The sequence below is a fragment of the Trichoderma reesei genome, assembly GCF_000167675.1.
Source record: "Trichoderma reesei QM6a unplaced genomic scaffold TRIREscaffold_21, whole genome shotgun sequence".
Taxonomy (NCBI): Eukaryota; Fungi; Ascomycota; class Sordariomycetes; order Hypocreales; family Hypocreaceae; genus Trichoderma; species Trichoderma reesei.
Window position 1 is genome coordinate 69,900 of NW_006711168.1, and position 22,025 is coordinate 91,924.

General features: G+C 55.1%; 4 protein-coding genes across 4 annotated transcripts; all 4 read right to left on the bottom strand.

The window, feature by feature from the left end:
- Nucleotides 1–102: 102 nt before the first annotated feature.
- trp (uncharacterized protein) lies at nt 103–2,841 on the bottom strand (the record flags this gene model as incomplete). The annotated part of the gene is made up of 6 exons (XM_006968138.1): nt 103–1,055; nt 1,119–2,034; nt 2,114–2,346; nt 2,420–2,490; nt 2,578–2,665; nt 2,794–2,841. The coding sequence occupies 6 exons, from the start codon at nt 2,839–2,841 to the stop codon at nt 252–254; spliced, it is 2,160 nt and encodes a 719-aa protein (XP_006968200.1). The 3' UTR covers nt 103–251.
- A 1,154-nt stretch (nt 2,842–3,995) lies between these two features.
- Nucleotides 3,996–6,146, bottom strand: TRIREDRAFT_67472 (uncharacterized protein; the record flags this gene model as incomplete). Its single annotated transcript, XM_006968139.1, has 1 exon — nt 3,996–6,146. The coding sequence occupies one exon, from the start codon at nt 6,144–6,146 to the stop codon at nt 3,996–3,998; it is 2,151 nt and encodes a 716-aa protein (XP_006968201.1).
- Nucleotides 6,147–8,718: 2,572 nt separating this feature from the next.
- Nucleotides 8,719–10,586, bottom strand: TRIREDRAFT_80863 (uncharacterized protein; the record flags this gene model as incomplete). The annotated part of the gene is made up of 3 exons (XM_006968140.1): nt 8,719–9,162; nt 9,231–9,915; nt 9,996–10,586. The coding sequence occupies 3 exons, from the start codon at nt 10,584–10,586 to the stop codon at nt 8,921–8,923; spliced, it is 1,518 nt and encodes a 505-aa protein (XP_006968202.1). The 3' UTR covers nt 8,719–8,920.
- Nucleotides 10,587–16,706: 6,120 nt separating this feature from the next.
- Nucleotides 16,707–20,458, bottom strand: TRIREDRAFT_67275 (guanine nucleotide exchange factor; the record flags this gene model as incomplete). The annotated part of the gene is made up of 3 exons (XM_006968141.1): nt 16,707–19,826; nt 19,863–19,867; nt 19,894–20,458. The coding sequence occupies 3 exons, from the start codon at nt 20,456–20,458 to the stop codon at nt 16,707–16,709; spliced, it is 3,690 nt and encodes a 1,229-aa protein (XP_006968203.1).
- Between the last annotated feature and the right edge of the window lie 1,567 nt (nt 20,459–22,025).

The following is a 22,025-nucleotide window of genomic DNA, read 5'->3' on the forward strand; positions in this document are numbered from 1 at the left end:
ATTGTACGTATGTACCCATCATGTAGAATAAATCCCGCCCTCATGCACACAGCAAGCAATCACAGAAACAAAAAAATGGGGCGGAAAGTTGCGTCAAGAGAGCGTAAAGAACAAAGCTGTATTTTTGAAACGCCTGATATCCTTGTCCTAAGCGCGCACACCCGTAAAAGGCCTTTTAATGCCATCACCGACCTCATGCCAAACAAATACCCTCTGTCATAGTCCCTATATATATGCCAAACTTTTTTCGTTTAAAATCGGAGATCCCAGCCAATCTTGGGGCCGAGCCTGGGCAGCTCTTCCGCCACGCTCTGCACGTCCTTGTCTCCTCTGCCGCTGAGGCAGATGACCAGGTCCTCGTCCTTCTTCATCGTCTTGGCCAGCTCCATGGCTCCGTAGATTCCGTGAGACGACTCCAGTGCAGGGATGATGCCCTCCAGCTGGCTGAGCAGCCTGAAGCCAGTCAGCGCCTCGGCGTCGGTGGCGGCGATGAACTTGGCTCGCTCGGCATCCTTCCACGAGCTCAGCTCGGGTCCGACACCGGGGTAGTCGAGACCGGCGGAGACGGAGTGCGTCTCGATGATCTGGCCGTTCTTGTCCTGGAGAACGTAGGTTCGGACTCCGTGGAGAACGCCCTTTGATCCGCCAGTCAGGGTAGCGCTGTGCCTGGCCGTGTCGACACCGTCGCCACCAGCCTCAACACCCAGAAGCTTGACCGAGGTATCGTTGGCAAAGGGGTAGAACATGCCGACGGCGTTGCTGCCACCACCGACACAGGCAACGACGGCATCGGGGAGCTTGCCTCGCATCTCTTGCATCTGCTTCTTTGTCTCGTCACCAATGACGGACTGGAAAGTCCTCACAATGGTGGGATAGGGGTGAGGTCCAATGGCGGATCCGATGATGTAGTGAGTGGTGTCGAGGTCGACGACCCAGGCGCGGAGAGCCTCGTTGACCGCATCACGCAGAGTCTTGCTGCCAGCCTCGACAGCCACAACCTTGGCACCGAGTAGCCTCATTCGGAAGACGTTGAGAGCCTGTCGACGGACGTCCTCCTGTTCAAATGTGTCAGTAGCTTATTTCCTCTCAGGGGAATCGGGAAGGGGGCTTGATCTTACAGCTCCCATGTAGACTGTGCACTCCATGCCAAACTTGGCACACACAGTCGCAGTAGCCACACCGTGCTGGCCAGCTCCCGTCTCGGCAATGATCTTGGTCTTTCCGAGACGCTTGGCGAGCAGCAGCTGTCCAAGCGCGTTGTTGATCTTGTGGCTACCAGTGTGGTTCAGATCCTCTCGCTTGAGCCAGATGTTGGCACCACCACAGTGCTCGGTGAGGCGTTCAGCCAGGTGCAGACGAGAAGGTCGTCCCATGTAGTCGTAGTACGATCGGTACTCCTCCCAGAACGAAGGGTCGTCCTTGATCTTGTTGAAGCCCTCCTCAAGCTCGGACAAGCAGTCCATCAAGCTCTCCGGAACGTACTGGCCGCCAAACTCTCCGAATCGCTCGGGGATCTTGCCGTGAAGAGCAGCCAACTCGGCCACCAGAGCGCTGTCCTGCTCTGCCGTGATGCGGTCCTCGTCAGTAACGACGGCTTCGACCGAGACGGATTCGGCGGTGGCACCCTGGTTGCCAGGAGCATCCTGAACCAGACCGACTTCATCCTTGAACACGGGTCGAGCATCGCGACCGCACAGATAGGCGCAGTAGTTCTCAACCTCGGCCTCGTGCTGGCCAGAGGGGGCCTTTTGAATGGTGGTGATGATTTGACTGCCGACGACGACACCGTCGGCGATGGAGGCAACGCTCTGGAAGTGCTCGTGTGTGCTGACACCGAAGCCGACAGCAGCCGGCTTGTTGCCGCTGTACTTTTTGACTCGGCTGAGGAGATCGGGGAGATTGCTGCTGAGGTGGCCCAGAGCGCCGGTGACACCCTGTCTTGAAACGACGTAGATGAAGGAATCTGCCAGCTGGCAGAGGATTCGCATGCGGGTATCTGAAGTCGCAGGAGCAATCAGGGGGACATATGAGAGGCTAGCACAGGGCACATGTGATGAGCATACATACATTCCTTTGGAGGGGTGGGAGCCCGATGTAAAGGACGTTGACTCACCTGCCCTTGGTGCAGAGCTTGCGGAAGGAGACGGCCTCCTCCGGGGGCAAGTCGACGACGATGAAGCCGTTGACGTTGGCCTCCTTGCAGTCCTTGAGCAGACGCTCCTCGCCGTAGCTCAGCAGGGGGTTGTAGTAGCCCATGAGCATGACGGGAGCCTTGAGGCCGCGGGACCTGGCCTCCTTGACCATGCCCAGGGTGGACTCGATGCTGACGCCATTCTTGAGAGCAATCTGTGTGCGGTATCCAAGTCATTAGAGCTGTGTCGAGGGTTCAAGATCGCTTGATGCACAGGACTTCTCGTACCGTGTTTGCCGTTTGAATAGTCGGTCCGTCAGCAATGGGATCTGTGAAGGGAGCACCGAGTTCGATGACATCTACAATCGTGCACACCGATTAGCGTCTGCAGCAACCCAGCAAGAATTCCCATCGTGATAAGAAAAAGAAGAGAGACGACTACTCACCAGCTCCTCCCCTCTCCATGGCCAGCAAGATGCCGGGCGTGTCCTCCGGTCGAGGGTATCCCGCAGTCACATACGTGACCAGCGCCGGCTACACCGTGAGAATCCAATGTCAGCAACCATCGTCATCAGCATCAGCATCCTCCTCTCGTCTGCCGCCCAAGATGCTACCCCGCCAATCAACCACAACCACAATTCCTTGGAGGTCGGAATACTAACCCTGCCCTGCGCCTTGCAGCGCTGAAAAGTCTGCTTGATAGCCTCCATAGCGTTCCCAAAGAAGAGTCCCAATTCACACAGAAGGCTGTTGCTTGTCCCGATTGTCCAGGTTATCGCAATTGCTGTTCGCAGGCAGTGCGCAAAGGGTCAGTTGAAGAATAGCTGGTGACGAGTGGTGGGAACAAGTCTTGACTTATTTATTACACAGAAGATAAATCTGACTGACTGGCTGACTGACTACCTACTAAGTACTACTGAATCTATCGCCGCCGCCGCCGCCGCCCCGATCCCGGAAGAAATGCGGTCCGCCCCTCCATTCCAATCTGCGCTGCGCGCCTGCAAACTTGCATCTGCATTTTCGCCTCTTCGCTCCTGCACCCGGAAAATGCTTGCACCTGCATGAAAATAGACCCCGCCAAGCCCGCTTCCCGCAGCTGCAGCCGCATGGTTTGGCGACCCCGCCATGACGGAATTGCCCAATGCGGTAATACCCTGCAGCAAGGGCACAGCGAGAACGATTCTGACACTTCTTCTTACATGCCGAAGGTAGTAGTACTTGGAACTTGTATGCGATGTCATGCAATGCAGATGTGCATATGCGTGCTACTACTCCGGGGAAGACGAGATGCATTTCACGATAGTAGTAGTACTACTCAACTTTGGAGTGCGGAACTTCAATGCTACTGCCAGTACCCCATTGACAATGACAATGACCCCAAAAGCTGACAACGTCGCCACTGGAAAACGCCTCTTTTGCCATTTTTTCATTGTCACGGACTAGTATGGAAGCCATGAAACTTGTGCGAGTCAACAGGAGCCGGTGATGAGGCTATTCAATTCGCATTTTGGGATGAGGCTGAATACGGAAGTGCTTGTTTGGGGTTTCGCAACTGTGACGCTCTCTAGATATGGAAGATGAAAATTACACGATGCATTTCTAATGCAAATAAAACGGAGTAAGTCTTGATCTAGTTGACATGAAATCAAGATGCTTCGAATACCATGACGCCGGCCTCCATGGCCCCTGAACCCCCTATGCCAATCTTTGAATATCCGTCCCTTTTCCACCCCGTCGAGCCAGCTCGAAGCGTGAGCTATTATTACCACTCCAAGAGATATGTCCCTTCTGTCCCTTTCCCAATCCAATGACCACCCCCTAAAGCCACGCTTCCCTTGGCTTCCCCTGCCCTGAACCAACTACATCAGAAGCCCGTCTTTTCGTCGTAGCGGTCATACGGATTGTTGCTCCTCATGCTCGGCTTGGTCGGACTCGCACCGTAAATGAACTTTTCGCTGTTCCCACTCCTCACCGAGCTCCCGCTCGAAGAAGGCTCCCAAGGAGGCGGCGGCTCGCGCTCAGCAGGCGACTCATCCAACTGCGTGTCACCCGTTGTCGTTGTCGGGTAGCGGATGCCTCCTTCGGCACGGCCACGATCCTGTGCAGACATGCCGACCAGCATCCGTATCACGCCAATCAGGACGACAATCACGTAGACGAGGAAGATGCCCGTGGAGATGAGGGCTTCCTGCACCAGGTTCTTGTGAAGCCAGCCGGTGACGTGCCCAACCGCTCCGCTGATCTCGTCGCTCGAGGCGGACGAAGGCGAGGCCAGGAAGCTGCCGAGCCCCGAGTCTCCCGCCACAGAGCTGTTGGCTCCCGCGCTGAAGGTGTCGTTGGGGAAGAGCGGCAGTTCAACGTGGGCGTGGTCGTGCACCCACGTCAGCCCCTTCTGGACGCTCTCAATCTTGAGCCCAATGACGCAGTGGAGGATTGACTTGACCGGGCCCAGGAGAAAGGTGCCGTTGAGCGCTGCGTTCAGACCGCCCTCCATCTTGTCCATGAACGTGTTGATTGTGTCGTTGACAGCCCCCGTGGCATTGCTGACGTAGTCGAGGAGATCACCGTTGATATCGTCGTTGAGCCCCTTGATGACATCGTTGGCATCTCGCGCCCAGGAGTCGGAGACGTTCTGCAGGCTATCCACCACATGGTCCGCAAACGCGCCAATCTCCTGGCTCAGCGCAGGCGTCTTTGACTCGACGGCCCTGAGAAGGATGGCCTGGCAAATGCACGCAAAGAAGCCCGAGAGGGCGAGCGAAAGGACGAACAAGGCGGCCGGCGTGGTGGCGTATGCAATGCACCAGCGGACGAGAATCTGCCTGTTCCCGCTCAGCTTGCTGGTGAAGCGCATGCCCCAGGCGGCCGTAAAGGGCCGCGAGACGGTGTAGACAACGTCCATGGGGTCGCGCTGGGTGTCGCTGACGAGCTTGGCATGTTCCTTCTGCCGCCGCCACCGCCGAATTTCCAGCCATGCCATGGGGACCATGGCGCCCAGCGCCGCCAGGACGAAGATGACGATGAAGACCGTGCGGGCCTTGGCCACGAGCTTGAACAGGCCGTCAAAGAAGTTGTTCAGCGTGTCGTTGTCGGAGCAGAACGTCATCTGCTGCTTCTCGGCCAGGGGAAAGGTGCTCCTGTTGAACTCGTACTTTCCATACCTGTCCTCCAGGGCTTCGCGGAGCTTGTTGAAGGGGAACGCGATGACGGATTCCGTCATGTTCTGGACCTCCTCGAACGTGGGTATATCATCGTTGAGCTTCTGGACGCCGCCGACAAACTCAGTCGTGTTGATCTGGAAGTCTCTGAGCTCCTCGATGGGCTTGGTAAAGTTGACCTTGGGGATCTTGGAAAGCAAGCTGCCAAAGATGGAGTCTTCGATATCCGACGTGAGATTGCCGATTCCCCTCTGCAGAGCATTGGCAATCTTCTCAATCTCGTTGACCGTGCCGTTGACCACGTGGTTGTACGCCTTTGTCGCGTCCTCGGTAACATTGCCTATCACATCCAGAGTCCCGTGTATCATGGCCGTGATGAGGCAGGTATAAGTAGCGGCGAGAAAGTTGATGTAAAAGATGATGATGCCCTCGACGCCGCTGATGACGAGATCGAGAACCTCCACCATGCCGTGGACGGTCTTTTCCACGCCCATGGCAACCAGCTCGTTGACGCCGGAAGACAGATAGTGAGGCATGGAAGCCATTGCGCTGCCCACATCTTCAACCTTGGTGCAGGCGGAGAGAGCCTGCGCCTCAGCAGTCACGAGATTGTCATGTAGCTGACTCGTCAAGATGATGGTGCGGACGAGGACGAGGATGATGAGGACAGTCCACCGGTTGATCCATACTTGCGAGAGCCGGGACCGGAGGCTGAGGTACGGGGTGATGTAGGGAGCCGTGTCTGCGCGCGGCTGGATGATCCGTTCCGCTATGTATGGAACGAAGGGCTCGATTCGGAGAGAGTCTGGAACATGAGGGAATCGCGACGGATTCTCGCCCGTACGAGGGAAAGACATTATGAAGGAATGGAGTCTTTAAGCAGCCGATGCAGCGAAACAAGTCTGATGAGTGACGATGAAAGATGTAATGAGAGTCGGAAACTTCGTCACGGCCGGCCGTTGGAAATGGTAAGAAGCAGATGGTAGAAGAGCTCTGGAAATGGAATCTAGAAAGAGAAGTGAACCGTAGATGAGCCCTCTAAGAAAGGAAAAAGATGATATCAAAAGGGAAAAGACAAAGGAGAGTGAACAGAAGGAAAAGGAAAAGAATCTATCCATGCATCGTGATTGAATGACAATTGAGAAGAGAGTGAATGGCCAAGGACAAAGCAGTGAGGGAGGAAAAACAATAGCAGCGCAAGCACGACAATAAGAAGAAAATCCGACTGCCCAGGCCCAAGCAGTGAGTGAAAGACAACTGACACACGCAGTCTGGGCAAACAAGGGGTATCAAGCCAAGCGCATACTAACTCGCCCCGGATTGCCCTTGCAAACACACACCAACTCTTGCCTTCACGCATTCACGTCCCTCAACTCAACTGACCATAGGTAGACAGAGTGATCCGAAATAGCACTTCCGGAGGCCGTCGATTCGACAGGAGGAAGAGACTCAAAGCAGCCCCTACGGCCGTGATGCAGAACGGCTACTTGGAAACCAGCCGGGCTGATTTGCTGACAAAGATGGAGGCGCGATACCCTTTTTCGCCTAGATTTTCAGTGCAAAGTACGGTACATCGTCTTCTCATGGGTCAAAGCGCCCAAATCCAAGTTTGCAATGTATCTTTTTTACATGGGTCAGCGGATAGTTGCGGAAGGTGTGCGGAATGGCCAAAAACGCGGTCGGAACGCCTGCAAGAGGTATAGCTGCTAGCCAGCTGGCTGGTTTCAAAACCTGCCGTCAAACCTTGCTAATTTAAATCAGTCAGCCAGACCTAGGTGGCTATTTTCTTTATATAAAATCTAAATAAATATATAAAAAATTAAAAATTTAATATGCTATTCTTTATAAGCTATTCTAGCTACTGTAATTTTTATATAATTTTTTTCTTATAATTAAGCCTAGAAATAAAGAAAGAAGCTGATTTATATTAAAATATAGGGTATGTGTGCAGAAAAATTGGGGTATTCGGTACAAGCTGTAAGACCCCTGCTAGCCTATTTCCTCTAGAAGTCACTGGCTGATCAGCCAGCTGGCTGATCAGCCGTTCTGCATCACGGCCTACCTATGCTTTGCCCTGTGGAACCCTGTTGTAAGCGCCGTCCGCGGTTGTCGGGGCCCCGGGTCAGCCAGTCAGAGCAAGGCACGCTGCCGCAAATGGCACAACCTCAGACTTCAATCATTCTCTGCCCGTGAACAACAGAAAGGAACAACAAAACAGCACACCCCCGGATCTGCCAGATGCCGTGGCTGCCGACGATCCGCTTGGCTGCCGTTTGTTTGGCCGCTGGTTGATGCCGGAGAGTTTCTTTGGACGGCAAACGCCGAGGAGGGGAGGCTGGTTGAAGCGCCGTCGGGTGGTGAGACGAGACAACTTGAATTTGAACGATGCTGTCGCGGCATCATGACGTAGGCACTCACTTGTCTCTCTGCAGAGCACGATGAATGCTAGGAAAACACTGAGCACAATCTGTCTGGAGAGGAGGGTCTTGTTGACTGATCGTCGCGTGATGCTGGGCAACAATCGGCAACGCTCAGCAGCTCACCAAAAAGGTCCAGCCAGCATCGCCTCACAAGATCGTATCCTTGTGCATGACGCTGCCTCCCCAGACAAGCAGCGCATCACGAGAGGCGCTTCGCCTTCGCCTCGTCTTCGAAACTCACAATAGCAGCTCCGGAGACATACACTTCCCGCACATCGCCGTCATCCTCCTCCTCCTCCTCCTCATCACGCGGAACACAAACGGTTTCTAAGAGAGAGCTCATCATAGCAATGTATCATCTAGAAACATTTAAAAAGCTGTTGCGGACGTCGAGAGCTCTCGTCCAATCAATAGCCGCGCACAATCAGCGCCCAGGCTTATGTAAGTCGCTCAGGCGCTGGTGGAAACCCGTTTATGAGATGATAAAGGGCAGATCAAGTGTCACGGGCTCGACCTCAGGTTGGTTTCATAGGCTTGCCCGGTCTCAGTTCAAACAGCTGGACTTTTTCTGGATGAGTTACAGTCTACTGCTGCTGTCCTACCATGTGAGACGGTGAATTGATGAACATAACCGGCGTAGCCACTTCGGAGGTAGCTTAGGCCTAAGCTTACATGCTTTGCTGCAACTTGTAGCCGCTCAAGACGCGCCGCTTAAGCGCCCGGCCGGGAGAGCAGCGCGAGACCACTGAGACACCACTGCCAAGGAAATTCATATTCTGGGTGTGTGTCTGCCTGATTCAAAACATGTGTTTACGCAAGATCTATGACGTACAAAGTATCCCTTCATTCCTGTTATATTATACTTGCTATACTTGATCATCAACAACACTACACTGTGGCCTCCTTTACGACGATGACACCCCTCCATCTCATCAACTGTTATCCTCATTCCTCTTCTCAGCCGCGCTTCACGACGTACGCCACAAACACGACAAAAGCGATCCAAATGCTCCACAGAAACAACATGTCCTTGGTATTGAATTTAATATATGGGAATAGGAGGCTTTCGTAGAGCCTTGCATTAAATCATGTAAATCCAGGAGCATCAACCGTTCGGAAACGCTTCAGAGTCATCAACCAGTCGAGAACCTCCGCCCGACCAAAAAAAAAGTCATTATAAACCAAACCGCCCCTTCCACCTCTCCACAAATTTACACATCGGTGGTCTTGTTGGCACCGACGACGACGTCCTCGATTGTCTCGTCACTGAACTTCAGATCCTCCTCAATCGAGACATGGTCCTTGATCTTGTAGAAGACGACGGGCGCGGCCAGCACAAGGGAGCCGGCAAGGACACCCCAGGTGGCGGCGAACATGGTGTCGTACGAGGTGCCAATGGCATCCAGGCGCCAGAAGATGGCAGCACCGGCGGACTGGAAGGCCTTGTAGAAACCTATCGTCGTCGTAGTCAGCAACATGCATGTGTCAACGAGTGAAACCTGCGGGAAATTAGAGACTTACCAGCCATGTTGGCGGCCTTGCGTCCAGAGTTGGACAATGAGCCCATCCACCAGTAGATGTTGGTCTGCCAGATAGCATCGTAGAAGCCATAGAAGAAGTACAGGAACATGGGGCCGATGAAGAGCTTGCCGCCATCCTCCCAGTCAACCTTGTGGGACTCGTAGTCGGGGGCGGAGACAACGCTGCGGCTCGGCTGGATCTTCTGCCAGGCGTATCCACCTCCCCAGATGGCAAAGGTGAGGACGAACAAGAAGACGAAAGAGGCCTTGGCACGGACGCTGCGGCTAACACCAGAGTAATCCAGAGCATAGCCGTTGATGACGGCACCGATGATCTGAGCGAGCCAGTACAGCAGGTTGTTAAGGGCACGGGTGCGGATGTTGAAGGCGGCCGCGTTCATGTCGTTGTTCTGGTAGGTGTAGAAGATGTTGGAGGCGAAGAACATGGGGAAGAGGAGGAGAACATAGGGGGCGTTGTACAGCGTCTCCCAGAGGCCCTTGAACTCGGTCGTCCACGAGGGGTTCTTCATCAGGACGATCTTGGTGCCATCCTCACGAATGACCTTGTTGGCGTCCAGCAGGAAGAATGAGAGGACAAGGCCGAGGAACATGAGAACAATGAAGGCAGCATAGGTGCCATCACTGACAGTTCCGGAGTGGCTGTGGATGTTTTGGGCCAGAGGGATCTATAATCGTACAAATTAGCACATGAAACACACGAAAGCAAAAGGAGGTAAGATCAAGGGCCTCAAAATAGCAAACGCACCAGAGATCCAATAACGGCACCAAGGTTGAAAATGATCCAGAAGGTGGAGATGTAGCGACCCTTCTTCTCCTCAGGGGGGTACGACATCATGACAGCACCCTGAGCGGTCCAGAGCAGACCGGCGCACACACCGAGGAAGGCACCGGCGAAGATGACGAAGCCAATGTTCTTGTTGTGATTGTAGCTGAGGAAAGAGGCGCTGTAGATGCAGTATCCGAGACCGCCAATGCCGATGGTGAGACGGAGACCAAGACGGTTGGCAAAGGTACCGGAGAAGAAACCGACAACGGCAAAGGTGCTGTACAGGGCGACGGAAGCGTGGTCCTGAGCCGTGGGGTCGACTTGACCACCACCTCCCAGGCCGGTCAGGGAGTTGTACATGCCGGGGCAGAGGAAGCACACGAGGGCGACCAGCAGCAGCTGGACTCGGGGCGAGGCATAGTAGACTTCCTTGCCAAAGATCCGGTGGCCCTTGTAGATCCAGCCGGCGGGCCGGTCAACAAACTCGGCGCCGTTCTGAGCGGCCGCGTACGAGTCGACGGGGGCGACCTCCGGAGCAGGGTCCGCGGCGTGCTTTTCGTCGTCAGCCATGGTGGAGGACTGGCTCTGCTTCCCCGATTGGTAATCGTGTGGAAAAGAGACTTTGTTCTCTTATGGTCGATAGCCTCGCACTGAGAGTGAAAAACTCAGCCGAGGGAACGCTCACAGGGAGTCTGAGCGCTCTGTCTTTGGCGTGTTCTGTTCCACCGAGGAGAGACCCGAGGCCGTGGAACAAAAGGCGACAATGGGGAGCGGACAGTGAAGAAGAAAGCTCGGACAGAGGAGAGACCCAGAAGTAAATCCGGGGGCCCTGATGATATATGAAGGTCGCGCGCAGATCTGACGGCCACCAACTGGGAGGGTAGTATCGGCAGGGCTACCCCATCCCAATTGCTCCAGGGGATGGTACAGACGCAGTCAAGGTAGCTCAACTAGCCGTCCAGCAAACCACCTCGGGTTACTAGCTGCCAAGTGGATGGACGGATGAGCAGCGAGAGCGCTAGGTTGGTGCGGAGACGGTGCTGGGGGGGGAGGAATCAAGGGCCGCAGGTCACACCACAATCACCAGCATTCAGGTCGTAACGGGCAGAGAAGGATTCGTGTGCTGGTGCCGTACGGACACAGGCCTTGCGTCGAAGGTGTGTGTGTGTTGTGTGTGCGCTCGGGCGAGTACTCCAGACCCCCGTACTCTGTACGAGATAATAGGAGTCAAGCCCACCAACGCCGGGTGGCTGCTAAAGTAGCGGCACCGGCAGCCAGAGAGCAACGCGGTACCTACTTTGCCTGCTCCGTAACCTGTCGAGTAGCCTCGTACAAGTGCATACAACGTGGATCCCGGGGCGTTGGTAGCAGCCAAGAGAGAGGCGGCCAGATGCGCGAAAGCGTGCGGTGCTCGAGCCTGGTTGGCTAATGCGACCTTGGAGAGCCCCGGCCCGGATGAGCAGGGGTCGCTTGGGCCAGTACAGTAACGAGGTGGATAAGAGAAAGGTTGCATCACAAGCTACGTGACAATCGGGAATGTGGGAAGGGCGCTGACTAGTGCTCGTAATATGTGCTAGAAGATTGGATCCAGGACGATGCTCGACGAGATAGCAAAACGGCGCCTGGAACGAGCCGGCGAGCCAGAGTCATCAAGCAATACGCTGGGCCATTCATGCATTACCTAGACGACGACAGGAAAAGAGGGCATGACCAGGCCTGCCATTGCCAACAACGGCAACAACAAGCTTCTTTTTGCCAGAGCAACGGAGCTGCCAGCCAGATACGAGACAGAGGTATGACTGGCATGTGGTGTGTGGTTTGAGCGACACACAACACGACACACTTGCTAAGAATAGACGTCCTCTTTTTCTCCCGATTTCGGAAGAAATTGTAGGTGTAACGGGATGGCTGATGCTATCAAGATAGGGCATTCGATTTTGTGAGCACACGCTGCTTCTGACAGCAGACAGATGGCATGATGCGAAGCGACGGCTAGGCAAGGCGAGCAAGGCGGCCATGTCCACTCCATATCTCAGGCGGAACAACCCCAAGAGTCGGCCGTCACCAGACGAAAAAGGAATGTAATTGATAAAGCAGAATAGAGGGGAAAATAAGAACGAGACCGGGGTCTAGCCACGCCACGCTTTATTTTTGATGAGCGAGGATCCGTGAGGTGGAGCAGCGCCACTCGGCTATGCCGCCGCAAGCAGCACGCGACTCTGATGAAAGGCGGTTGAGTCGATTTTCGTGAGAAGATGCAAATATTCGTATCATAAATGGGATTATTTTCCGTGTTGGAGAGCAGAGACATGCTGGTTGCAGCTCGGTAGGCAGATGGGATGCAATCCTGGCGAGGTGTGTGTCAGCATGAGCACAACTCTCGCGTGGAGGCGAACACAGGGGGGGAGGTGACTGATAGCGATGGCTTCCTTTCGACACCTCCCTGACTGCGACTGGACACCTGCGTTGGCCTCGACAGAGGCGTGGGCAGCGTACATTGGCCAAGCAGCGATGCAACCCCATGTCGCGGCTGATATTGCCTTCCTGCAGTGAGGTTGTGATTCCGCGAATGGACGGCCTTGTGACCAATACGTCCTAGCAGCAGATGGAGGCTGGCCTTCGCTTCTTGGGGTAGAGCCCGAGCAAGGGAGCGTATGTATGTACTTGAGGCGTCCTCCCCGTATGTAGGTATGTATGTCTGTGGGTGTGGTGGCATGGCTATCGGCAGCTCTGGTGGCGTCGCAGTTCAGTTGGGATAGTGCCGTCCCGAACAAAGAGCGTTTGTCTCATGGTTGTTGTCCAATGCTCGAATTGTTCCTCTGCACCCAGCCGAGAGTCAGAAAGCTACCTACCAGTTACCTACCTACTCGCTCGTCACCATATCCACGACTGTTGCACCCAAAGGAACGGTGTCGATAGCGATAGTATCAACCCTGGCCCTCCTCGCAGGCACGCCACGCTGCCGTATCGCAGGCTGCGCTTCGTATCGCACTTCTATTCCGTCCTATAAGAGCACAAGTCATATCAGAAGCGGAACTGGGGGCGGCTGTTCAAGTCATCAGACAGACTGACAGACAAATGTTTCCGGGGAAGCAACTGTCGACGGCCAGTAAATCCCCCAATCCTGGCCCCCTGGCCGCGAGCAAAAGCGTGGGCAACTTGTCAGCTCGCGGGTGAAGGCCCGAATGGCCCCGGCCGCTGGTTGGTCCTTGTGAAAGCCCGACCCAGATCGAGGCGTCCGCCACCGCCCCCCCCAGAAGCGCATTGGCGGCTGCATGGCCCGCGACCCCTGTCTTGTGCTCTCAGTGGCCCCGTTCAACCGTCTGTCCAGAATCCTCAAAGATGTGCCGTGAGAGAGCTGCGCCCGAGGAGGGTAAAAGGTCCGGGGCGGGGCGCGCTTCGGCATGGAGGGTGGGAAAAGGCAAGTAAGTAATAATACATGGCACTTCTGGTAGATAAGGAAGGAGTCTGTTAGCACAAGATGGATTCCGAGGGCTGCTTCAGGGCTGTCGCTTCTTCTTCGGTTATCAAGGGCTTTCACCTTGCAAGCGACCGAACCTCGATTCCGCACGCACAACACCACAATCAATAATCTCAAGATATCGTATTGTTCTCTCTGCCCAGCACATGCACTTACTATTTACTGGAAAAAATACAAGATCCGCGAGAACCTCTGCCATTCACCGTTAGCCCCCAAGGCCTCACCTCTGAATACCTTCCTCGAGCGCTTCTCTCGATCGCACCGGCGCCGCCACAAGGACGCTTGCCCAGGCGCTACAGGTCACCCGCCTGCGAGAAGCCGAGCGCCGTTGCCAGCAGCCACAGACGCGAACGAGAGGCCGTCTCGTCGTTCTCTTCCATTTCTTGTCACTTGCTTCTAGAGACGCTCCGGATCGGGCCTAGGCTGTCCATGTAACGTTCCCTCGTCCCCTCGGATGCTCAAGACGCTTTGAGCCTTGCTGCTACTGCTAGCGGGAACCAGTCAACAGGGGTGAGGGAGCCTTGCCCGGCTCAGCTGACTAACTGCATGGGATTCTGACTCCAGAACTTGGTGATCCGTAACAACCTCAACACGTCTTGGTGGGCTCTTTGCGATCTCGCCTGTCTCTTGTTATTCGATCAGAGTCTAGCCTCAGCTCGACCCACGAGCGAGCGCTAGAGGCTTTCCCCCTGCCTGCTTGCCGGTGATTGCCAGTGACAGGACATGCCCAATGTTACAGATATACTATCGTATAGTAATATGACTAGTAGTATACATGTACATACAAGAGCAAGGCATGCAGGCAGAGTTCGCCGCTCCCCCTCATGTTGGGCACCCAAGTCTGGCCCGTGACAGCGTCTTGTACCGTCCACGCTACCACCATTACGATTCTCAATCCAAGACCTTGGGGCCGCCGAACGTTTGATTGCAGGCCTCTCCACTCTCCATGCTTTCGCGGGGCCCCAGCTCTCCCCCCATAAACAGTGTCAAATCTATGTAGTACCTCGATACGGAGAAAGTACCTATACCGGCCATTGTATGGAGTAATAGTACGAGTAGCTGTGTGAGCGTCACTCAAGACTCCCGCAGAGCGTGCAAGAAGCCCTCCACTGGCCATCGCCAACCGCACCCGATATATCGTATCAGCAGTATCTCAACACGCCTTATCACAACCAACTTCCATGTCCAGCCGGATAATCTTGCTGCTTCATTTCGGGCAGCAATCTACTGTATGTATCATTGCAGGCTGCTCCCAGGATCCGACTAGCCGCCCATACCCACCTCACAACCCACCATCCGGATCCCCAGCGTGCATCTCCGAGAGCCAAGCAAAGCTAGATTCTACATCCAAACAAACCTATAATACCTAGATGTACGCAACACGCACGCGCTTGACACCCTTATCATATGGTATGTAGCCCCATGGCTGATCAAAGTAATGCTACCTAAGATAGCTATCTAGTATCTAGGCAGTAGTAGGTGTGTCAAGTACGGTAGCCCAGATAGTCGACCAGGCGTTCCAGCCGGAGTCCTCGGTAGCCGCCGACTTATCTGAGCTTCTCAGAAGCTCGGCACCAGCATGGATCTACTCCATAGTCCCTGGTCCCTTGAAGAAATGTTACATCCGCCTCCTCAACAAAGACCAACGACTTTCCAGCTTCTACAAGCCACCCAAGACATGCCACCACTCCCGTCAGCTCCAGTAGTGTAGTATGTACCTCCCGTCAGTACGAGAACATCGTCATTCTAACATCAAGCCGTGCAATCAAAGACAAGTTAGTACATACCTAGTATCACTTTCGCAGCCTTTGTTCTTCATCTTCAGCTGAAGCCCCCAGTAATGACATTCTGCTTGTTCGTATCTATCCATCCATCTGTCTACCCGCACATTATTTCCAAGTCAGTCCCGTCCCTTTCCCAACTCCTTATCAAACTTCCAACCGCCTGTTCACAAAACGAAGCAACAATCCCAGGTCCCACCAGCAGATCCAACACGTTACCTAACCCTCCCTAACCCTCCCAACTCGGCTCGTCTCACACGTTGGATTCCCTTCTCCCGGCGTCTGCTCTGCCCGTTATTCGTACGGGGCAGAGTTCGTCCTCCGTACATGACATCTGATTCCGAGGGTCGAACGGTACTAGGTGCTCCAGCATCCCGGCGACTCGCGCAAGGCTAACCATGTGATCAAGCCATTCGACGTGTTTGTATTTCCATCTCCATGGCTCTCTGTATGTCCCATCCCACCATCTCCAGCTCCGTCTGTACATGCCATGCGTTTGCCATGTCCGCCACGTGCACGGGGGTTACATCCATGTGCGTCGCCATCTCAGCGCTGCTTGCCTCGTCCCTCGTGGCACGTGCTTGCTTTAAGCGCCGATATGCGATCGCGACTCGAGGCTACTCGTTAACATCACTCCTCTGATCTCTTTGTTCATCAACGTGGATTCAAATCTTGTGTCTCTTCACTCTACCATGGTGTAATATGCCATCCGGTACAGATTCTAACTCCATGTACGCAAAACCGTTCATGCCCGCAGCCCACCTCATCCCATCGTGACGCCCCCGTGACCGCTTGACAGGTATGCGTTTTGCCCTTCTTCCCAATAACTCGCAGAAAAAGGACAGATCATTATCATCTCAATCACTCGGACCCGATCCGTATCAAGCCCTTTTATGTTCCAACGCCCAATTTCCCCGATAAATGAAGACGAAAGCAAATTCGCAAACTCCGTTGCCGCCACCACAACCCACCCACAAGAGAATAAGAGAAAGAGAACCAAAATTACAACATGCAGCGAGAGGAGCTGAGAGCGACGAAGCAAAACACCTCCCAGGACTCCCACCAATCAACAACCCTCGTCTTCGAGATGAAGGAAAACAGACACATCCAGAGATGTCATCCTCTTTGACAAAGCCCTTAATGGCGTTATCAGGACTCCTTTGGTCTGAAGTTTCCACCGCGGCGAAAGAATAATATTTGCTCAGATGAATAAGCGTCGTAATGCCGATCGGAGCGTCCATTCAGGAGTGCCTGCCCTCCCGGGTGAAACAGAACATAACCAGAAACAATGACGGGGTATCGAAATCAAATGTAGTTAGCAATGTATATGTGCGTAGAGGCAGGTATGTGAGGTTTCGAGATTTCAATGCCCAAATCGAGAGTCGTCTAGACGGGAGGCAGTTTATGAGCCAGCAGCTCTTGATTCCTTCATGGCTGTGTTGGTGTGGAACTCTGGCCACTTCGCGTCATCCAGCCGAAGAGATCTGTTCGGGCAGATGGTGTTGATGCCGTCGCAGCTCCGGCCGGAGTCTCGGAGTCCCGTCTCGCCGCCGCCGTTTCGCGAGGCTCAAGCAAAAGACTCTTGCGGTAGTATGTCACTTGGACATTGCCATGGTCCCCTTCGCGGATGAGCTGAAACTGCGCGGACAGCCACTCCTGCATTTCAGGCAGCTCCGTCAGCCGATAAGGGATCTGAAATCGCTGAAGCTCGCCGATAATCTTGGCTGTCCGCGTATGCTTGTCAAAATTGACGACTGTTAAACCTCCTGCACCGTCTTCCTCGGATTCGCTGCCTAGCGAGACTTGCTTCGTCGACGGATTGCCAATGTCAACAAAAGTCAAGTCAGTCAGGTACATGCCAAGGAATGGCAGGCAAGGGGGGACATGGTCATGCAGTTTGGTGCGAAGGACCTTGTTGTTCTGCGACGGTTCCACAATGTCCTGTAAGCTGCGGAGAGCGTCCTTCCGCCTCTGTGATATCGCATCCCAAGTCTTGCGCAGGCGAGTGATGGTGCTGCTGTTGAGCGTGCAGATAATGGCCATCAGGCCATCGTAGTTGTGTAGCTCCAGGAACTGCTGTGCAATCTTGATCCACTGCTTGATGACGGCCGCACGCTTTTTGAGCTCGGTATGCTGGAGGATGGTCTCGGCAACCATGTTGGACAAGTCTGTGGATAATGAAGACATCGCCTTGACATTGGGAGCATCCACTCCACCCTTCTTCATCCACTGAGAAGCCAAGAGCTCCTCGGGCAGGATGGAGCAGAAGATGTTCATCTGCATGATAGTCAACTGCCGAGCGAGCTCCAGCGGGTCAAAGTCAAGTATGGTGGGTGCAGCGCTGCCAGCCTTGAAGGAGTGCAGCGCGTTCAGCTGACCCTTGGAGAGGATGGGAGATGGAAGTGGCAATTCTGCCGGTACATATTGGCCGATAGCCGTGTTGGCCTTGCCCATGGAGGACACATGCCGAGGCACCAGCGCGCCCTCCCCAGAAACGCGGTTCGCTAATTCCAACAAACGGGTGCCGGCAGATGGCAGTACGGCGTTGAGGCGCTCCTCTGCAAAGGGGATAATGAGCTTGAGCGCGTCACGGTCCGCCTGGTCACGCCAATGCGACTCAAGCCAGCCCTTGAAGGCATTATATACCCGCAGACGGACAGGACTTGACGTTTTGGGTGATTCTGCCGCGTATTCGAATCGGTCGATGAGCGCCTCCGTCAACTGCACGGGCGTGCAGAATAGCCTAAAGGTCAGGTAGAAGGTTGAGACGAATGTCGCATCAGGGGTGGCCTCATGCGTCGTTAAGCGCTCGACCAGTGCCGGCAGTGTGCCGCCCGTCACTTGGCCTTCTTTGTTGAATATGAGCTCATGCGCATATGTCTTCATCAGTATTTTGGACTCGACATCGTCGGCATCCTCGTCGTGAGTAGAATGAGCGCTTCCCGTAGCGCTCAACTCGGAGATGGAAGGTTGGCTACGGGGGGCTGCTGAAGGGACTGTTGTATGATCAGGGGTAGTGGCGCGTGTTGAGGTCTGGGACACGAGGCTGACCTCTGAATCCCTACTCATGTAGGTCGTGCTGCTGCCAGCACTAGAGCCAGCCATGCTATCGAAAGAGGAATGGGGATCCTGCGCACGGGCAGAACCGCTGTCCTCTGCACTCTGGTAGGGCATGGGAGTGGTAGTAAGTCGGGGCAACGGTGGGAGCGTTCGGCCAACGGATGTAGCAGAGGATGCTGGGCTGGATACAGCTCCTTCCGCCACCGAAGAAGGCCGAGACGTCTTGGGAGATTGGGCCTGGGGGGTTGTTGCTTCGTCAGGCTGGCTTTCGGGGACTCGGGGTAGAGGCTTATCAAGTGCTACGACGCTTGGCCGCCTAGTGGAAGAGCTCATCGACTCTGCGGTGTGGGCAGAGCCGGTGATGCTGGCAACGTCGGACCTCTCTGCAACCGATGGTGTCCTTGATCTTGTCGCCGTGGCATCCAGAACGCTGAGGTCTAGCTGAAGAGCATTGCCAGCAGACTCGAGCTCGAAATCCCCCGTTCTCTCGATCACACCCTTTGTCAATGCAACGCATTCGCCAGCTGCTCTCACACAACCTGTCGCGGACATGAGCATGAGGGTATTGTCCTGCGGCAGAATTATATCGGCCCCCTCCATTTCCGCATTCGCCAGAGTATCTCGAGCAGCAAACACCAGGTCCCGGATACGCTCAAGCAAGGCCTCCCGTGACATGCCCAGTGGGCCAATCATGGAGCTGCCTTGCGCACAAACTGCATCCACGACCGCCAGGAGTTCTCCACCAGAAATGGCGGATTGCTTGATGGCAGTTGCAAGCTCCGGTCGTGACTGAGACTGGAGATGCAAACGACCAATGAACGAGCCAAGATGCGAAAGAAACTTGTCGTGACTTTTACTTAGACGCTCAGACACCAGGTGATGGGGGCGAGAAAGCGGAGATGGTCCAGCCAGTGACAATCTGTGAGCCATGCTCGTGGAGAGGCGGTTCACGCTGGCTTGGGAGTGTGGACGTGAATGAGGGCCAGCAGCCTGCGCGGTCAGGGACGATAATCGCTTGCTCCAGCGGTTGCTTTGCCCTGGTCGAACAACGGTACTGGTCTCACCAGATGCACGAGAAGCAGCATCCCCGGCAGCTGCGCTGGCAGAAGCACGGCCATCCGTCACAGCTGGTGTCGCCTCGCCAAATGCTGCCCTATCTGCGGGAGGTGTAGGAGGAACACACGTCTCCTCAATAACGGGGGGCAAAGTTTCGGTTGCAAGCGAAGCAGAGTGAGTCCGCCTGTTATCGTCCAAAACATCGAGGAACCGAACACCCTTGGTGATTATCTTGAATGCTTTTAATATCATCTGGTCAACAACGTCGTTGATCTCTTCGGGGAAGTCCAACGCCACTAGTTGGAGGTCCTGGAGCTGCTTTGACGTCTTGACGAGCGAGGAGAGCTCTGAAAGAAGTGATTTACGGCACCTGCGCAGAGCGTCGCATCGCTGAATGAGAATAGACTCTCGATTTAAGCACTGGGTGCGCTCCTAAACCGAACACGTCAGTACTGCATCATTTCGAACCAAAGCTGCAAATGATGAGTGGCAGGAGGACTTGCCAGCAGATATCGCACTCCGCCAATGAGGCCCTTCATAAACTCCTGACTCTGAAACATGTGTCCCTCGTCAATGGTTGTGATCCGCAGCAGATCCCAGAAGTTGAGCAATGCTTTCAGGAGATTCCGCATTTCCTCGGGCTCGTATGCCTCGCAGTAGTTGGTCGGAAGCCATCCTCTTGCGCCGGAAGCCAGCAGCGTTCCATCTGCCCAACCATTGGTGTGGATCGAGTGTACTAAAACAACATCTCCTTCATCCAGTGGCAGGGTGACGCTTGAATCGGACATTGCGAGAGTCGGGTGAAACGGGTAAAAGGCGCGGAGGAAATTGTGGAAGATGGGCGGTATATGAGACTCGGGTCGAGAACTGAGATCCTCCTGTGAGCCTTGAGGAGTAACGGGCGGTGTTATGTGCGAGCGTGGGTTTGAACTGTCCAGATTTGATTCGCCTTTGGGGGCCCGGTCGTGTGAGGAAGAGCCATTGTTTGTCTCTTCAGGTCGAGACTTGGTAAGCTCCAGGGGAGCCACCTGCAGGCTCGCTCGCATGCGGTTGTCGCTCAGCATTGCGATGGCCAAGGACGCTAGTTGCTATTCCAGGTCATCGGATGACAAGTCTTCGAGGCCCAGGTCCGGCAAAACGAGATCAGTACGACTGGGACTCTTGTGTAGGGCCCAGAGCAAGCTCAGTAGATATCCAACGGTGAGGAGCAGGAGTAGTCGTCTTCTTTTGCGTGTTGAGGGGGGGCAATGCAAGGTGAGTAAATCAGAGCGGCTAAAAGGAAAAGGTGCGCCTGGTGATGCTCGCGATTTTCGGCGTGCCGAGTGCGCCAAAGAGGAAAGAACAACAGGAGACTCGAGTGGCGACTGGCGGCTATCTGGCTGAGCAGTCGAGCCGTTGTCGTGCGCGAGGCCCAGGTTGCGACGGCTTGGATACCTCCAGGCGATGGCGGGAGGATGGAGAGAGGCTGTACAAGTACTGGGTAGGTAGGTAAGGTACCAGGTAAGCAAGCTCGGAGAAGTGCTCCTGCTGATCTCCAGATCTGGCGTTCCGGCTTAGTATCGTGTCTGACAGATGGATGTCCTGCGTCATCGGTCAACAAGGCACACGCAATGCATCAGCTATCGTCGATTCGATTGCAAGCGCAAGTATGTTGTGAGAAGCAGGTGCCGGGCCGTGCTGGAATGAAAGGAGGTGGTGGGAGGTGGGAGGCGGAGCCGAGGAATGAACAACAACAGTCATTCGCCCGGCAGCTTCCGTGACAACACAAACGATGGCGACGGGAATGGCGGAGGTGGGCAGCAACCCAAGGGCCACTCTGCGATCTCGACCGCCGCCTTACGCAGGAATCATGCCGTGCTGGAGCTTGGAGGCTGGCTGACGGGCTGGGGGTTTTGATGGGGGATGAGGCGGAGGCGAACAGCGGCAGGACAGGACAGGACAGGACAGGGCAGGGCTGAGGGCCGGCGCTGGAGCCGACTGAGAGTGGACTTACACGAGGATCAATCAATTGCGATCGCTGCGGTTGGGTCGGTGCGTGCAGCGGGTGCGGCGCGTCAGCCGAGAGTGTCGAGCGGTTCGTGGACAGAAGAGCAGAGCAGAGGGAATCTGGTGCTGGTGGCTGGCTTCAGTTGAATGGATGCTGATGGAATCGGAATGCGCTCCAGGTCGACAGACACCTATGCACAGCGGCGATCCGAGGCGCGAACAGGGGAGTCTTGGCGGGTTCAGGCGCTCCCTGGCGCTGGGATTTGGGGGGTTTGGCGGGGGCTGGCAGCGTGCTTGCTGCCCGGAGAAGGGGGGTGAAAGGGCCTGGAGCGGCGAAGCGAGCGGTCACTCCGTTCGGACTTGGCTGAACTCGACTCGACTCGACTCGACTCAACCTGGAAGCCTTTTGTGATCCGCAGGCCTCTTCGCTTCCTCCCACGCCAGACGCCTCGCAATGGTTCCTGTGTCGTGCGTCGTGCGTCGTGCGTCGTGCGTCGTCCGGCTGTGCTACTTTGCACTGCTGCACTTCGCTTCGTAATAGTAGGTACTGGTACAGGTATGCAGGTTGTCGCTTGGCGCTTGTCTGACGGTTCGCAGATTGCGGCGGCTGGCTGACGGGCTCGATTGGCGGCTGCTTCTTCTTCG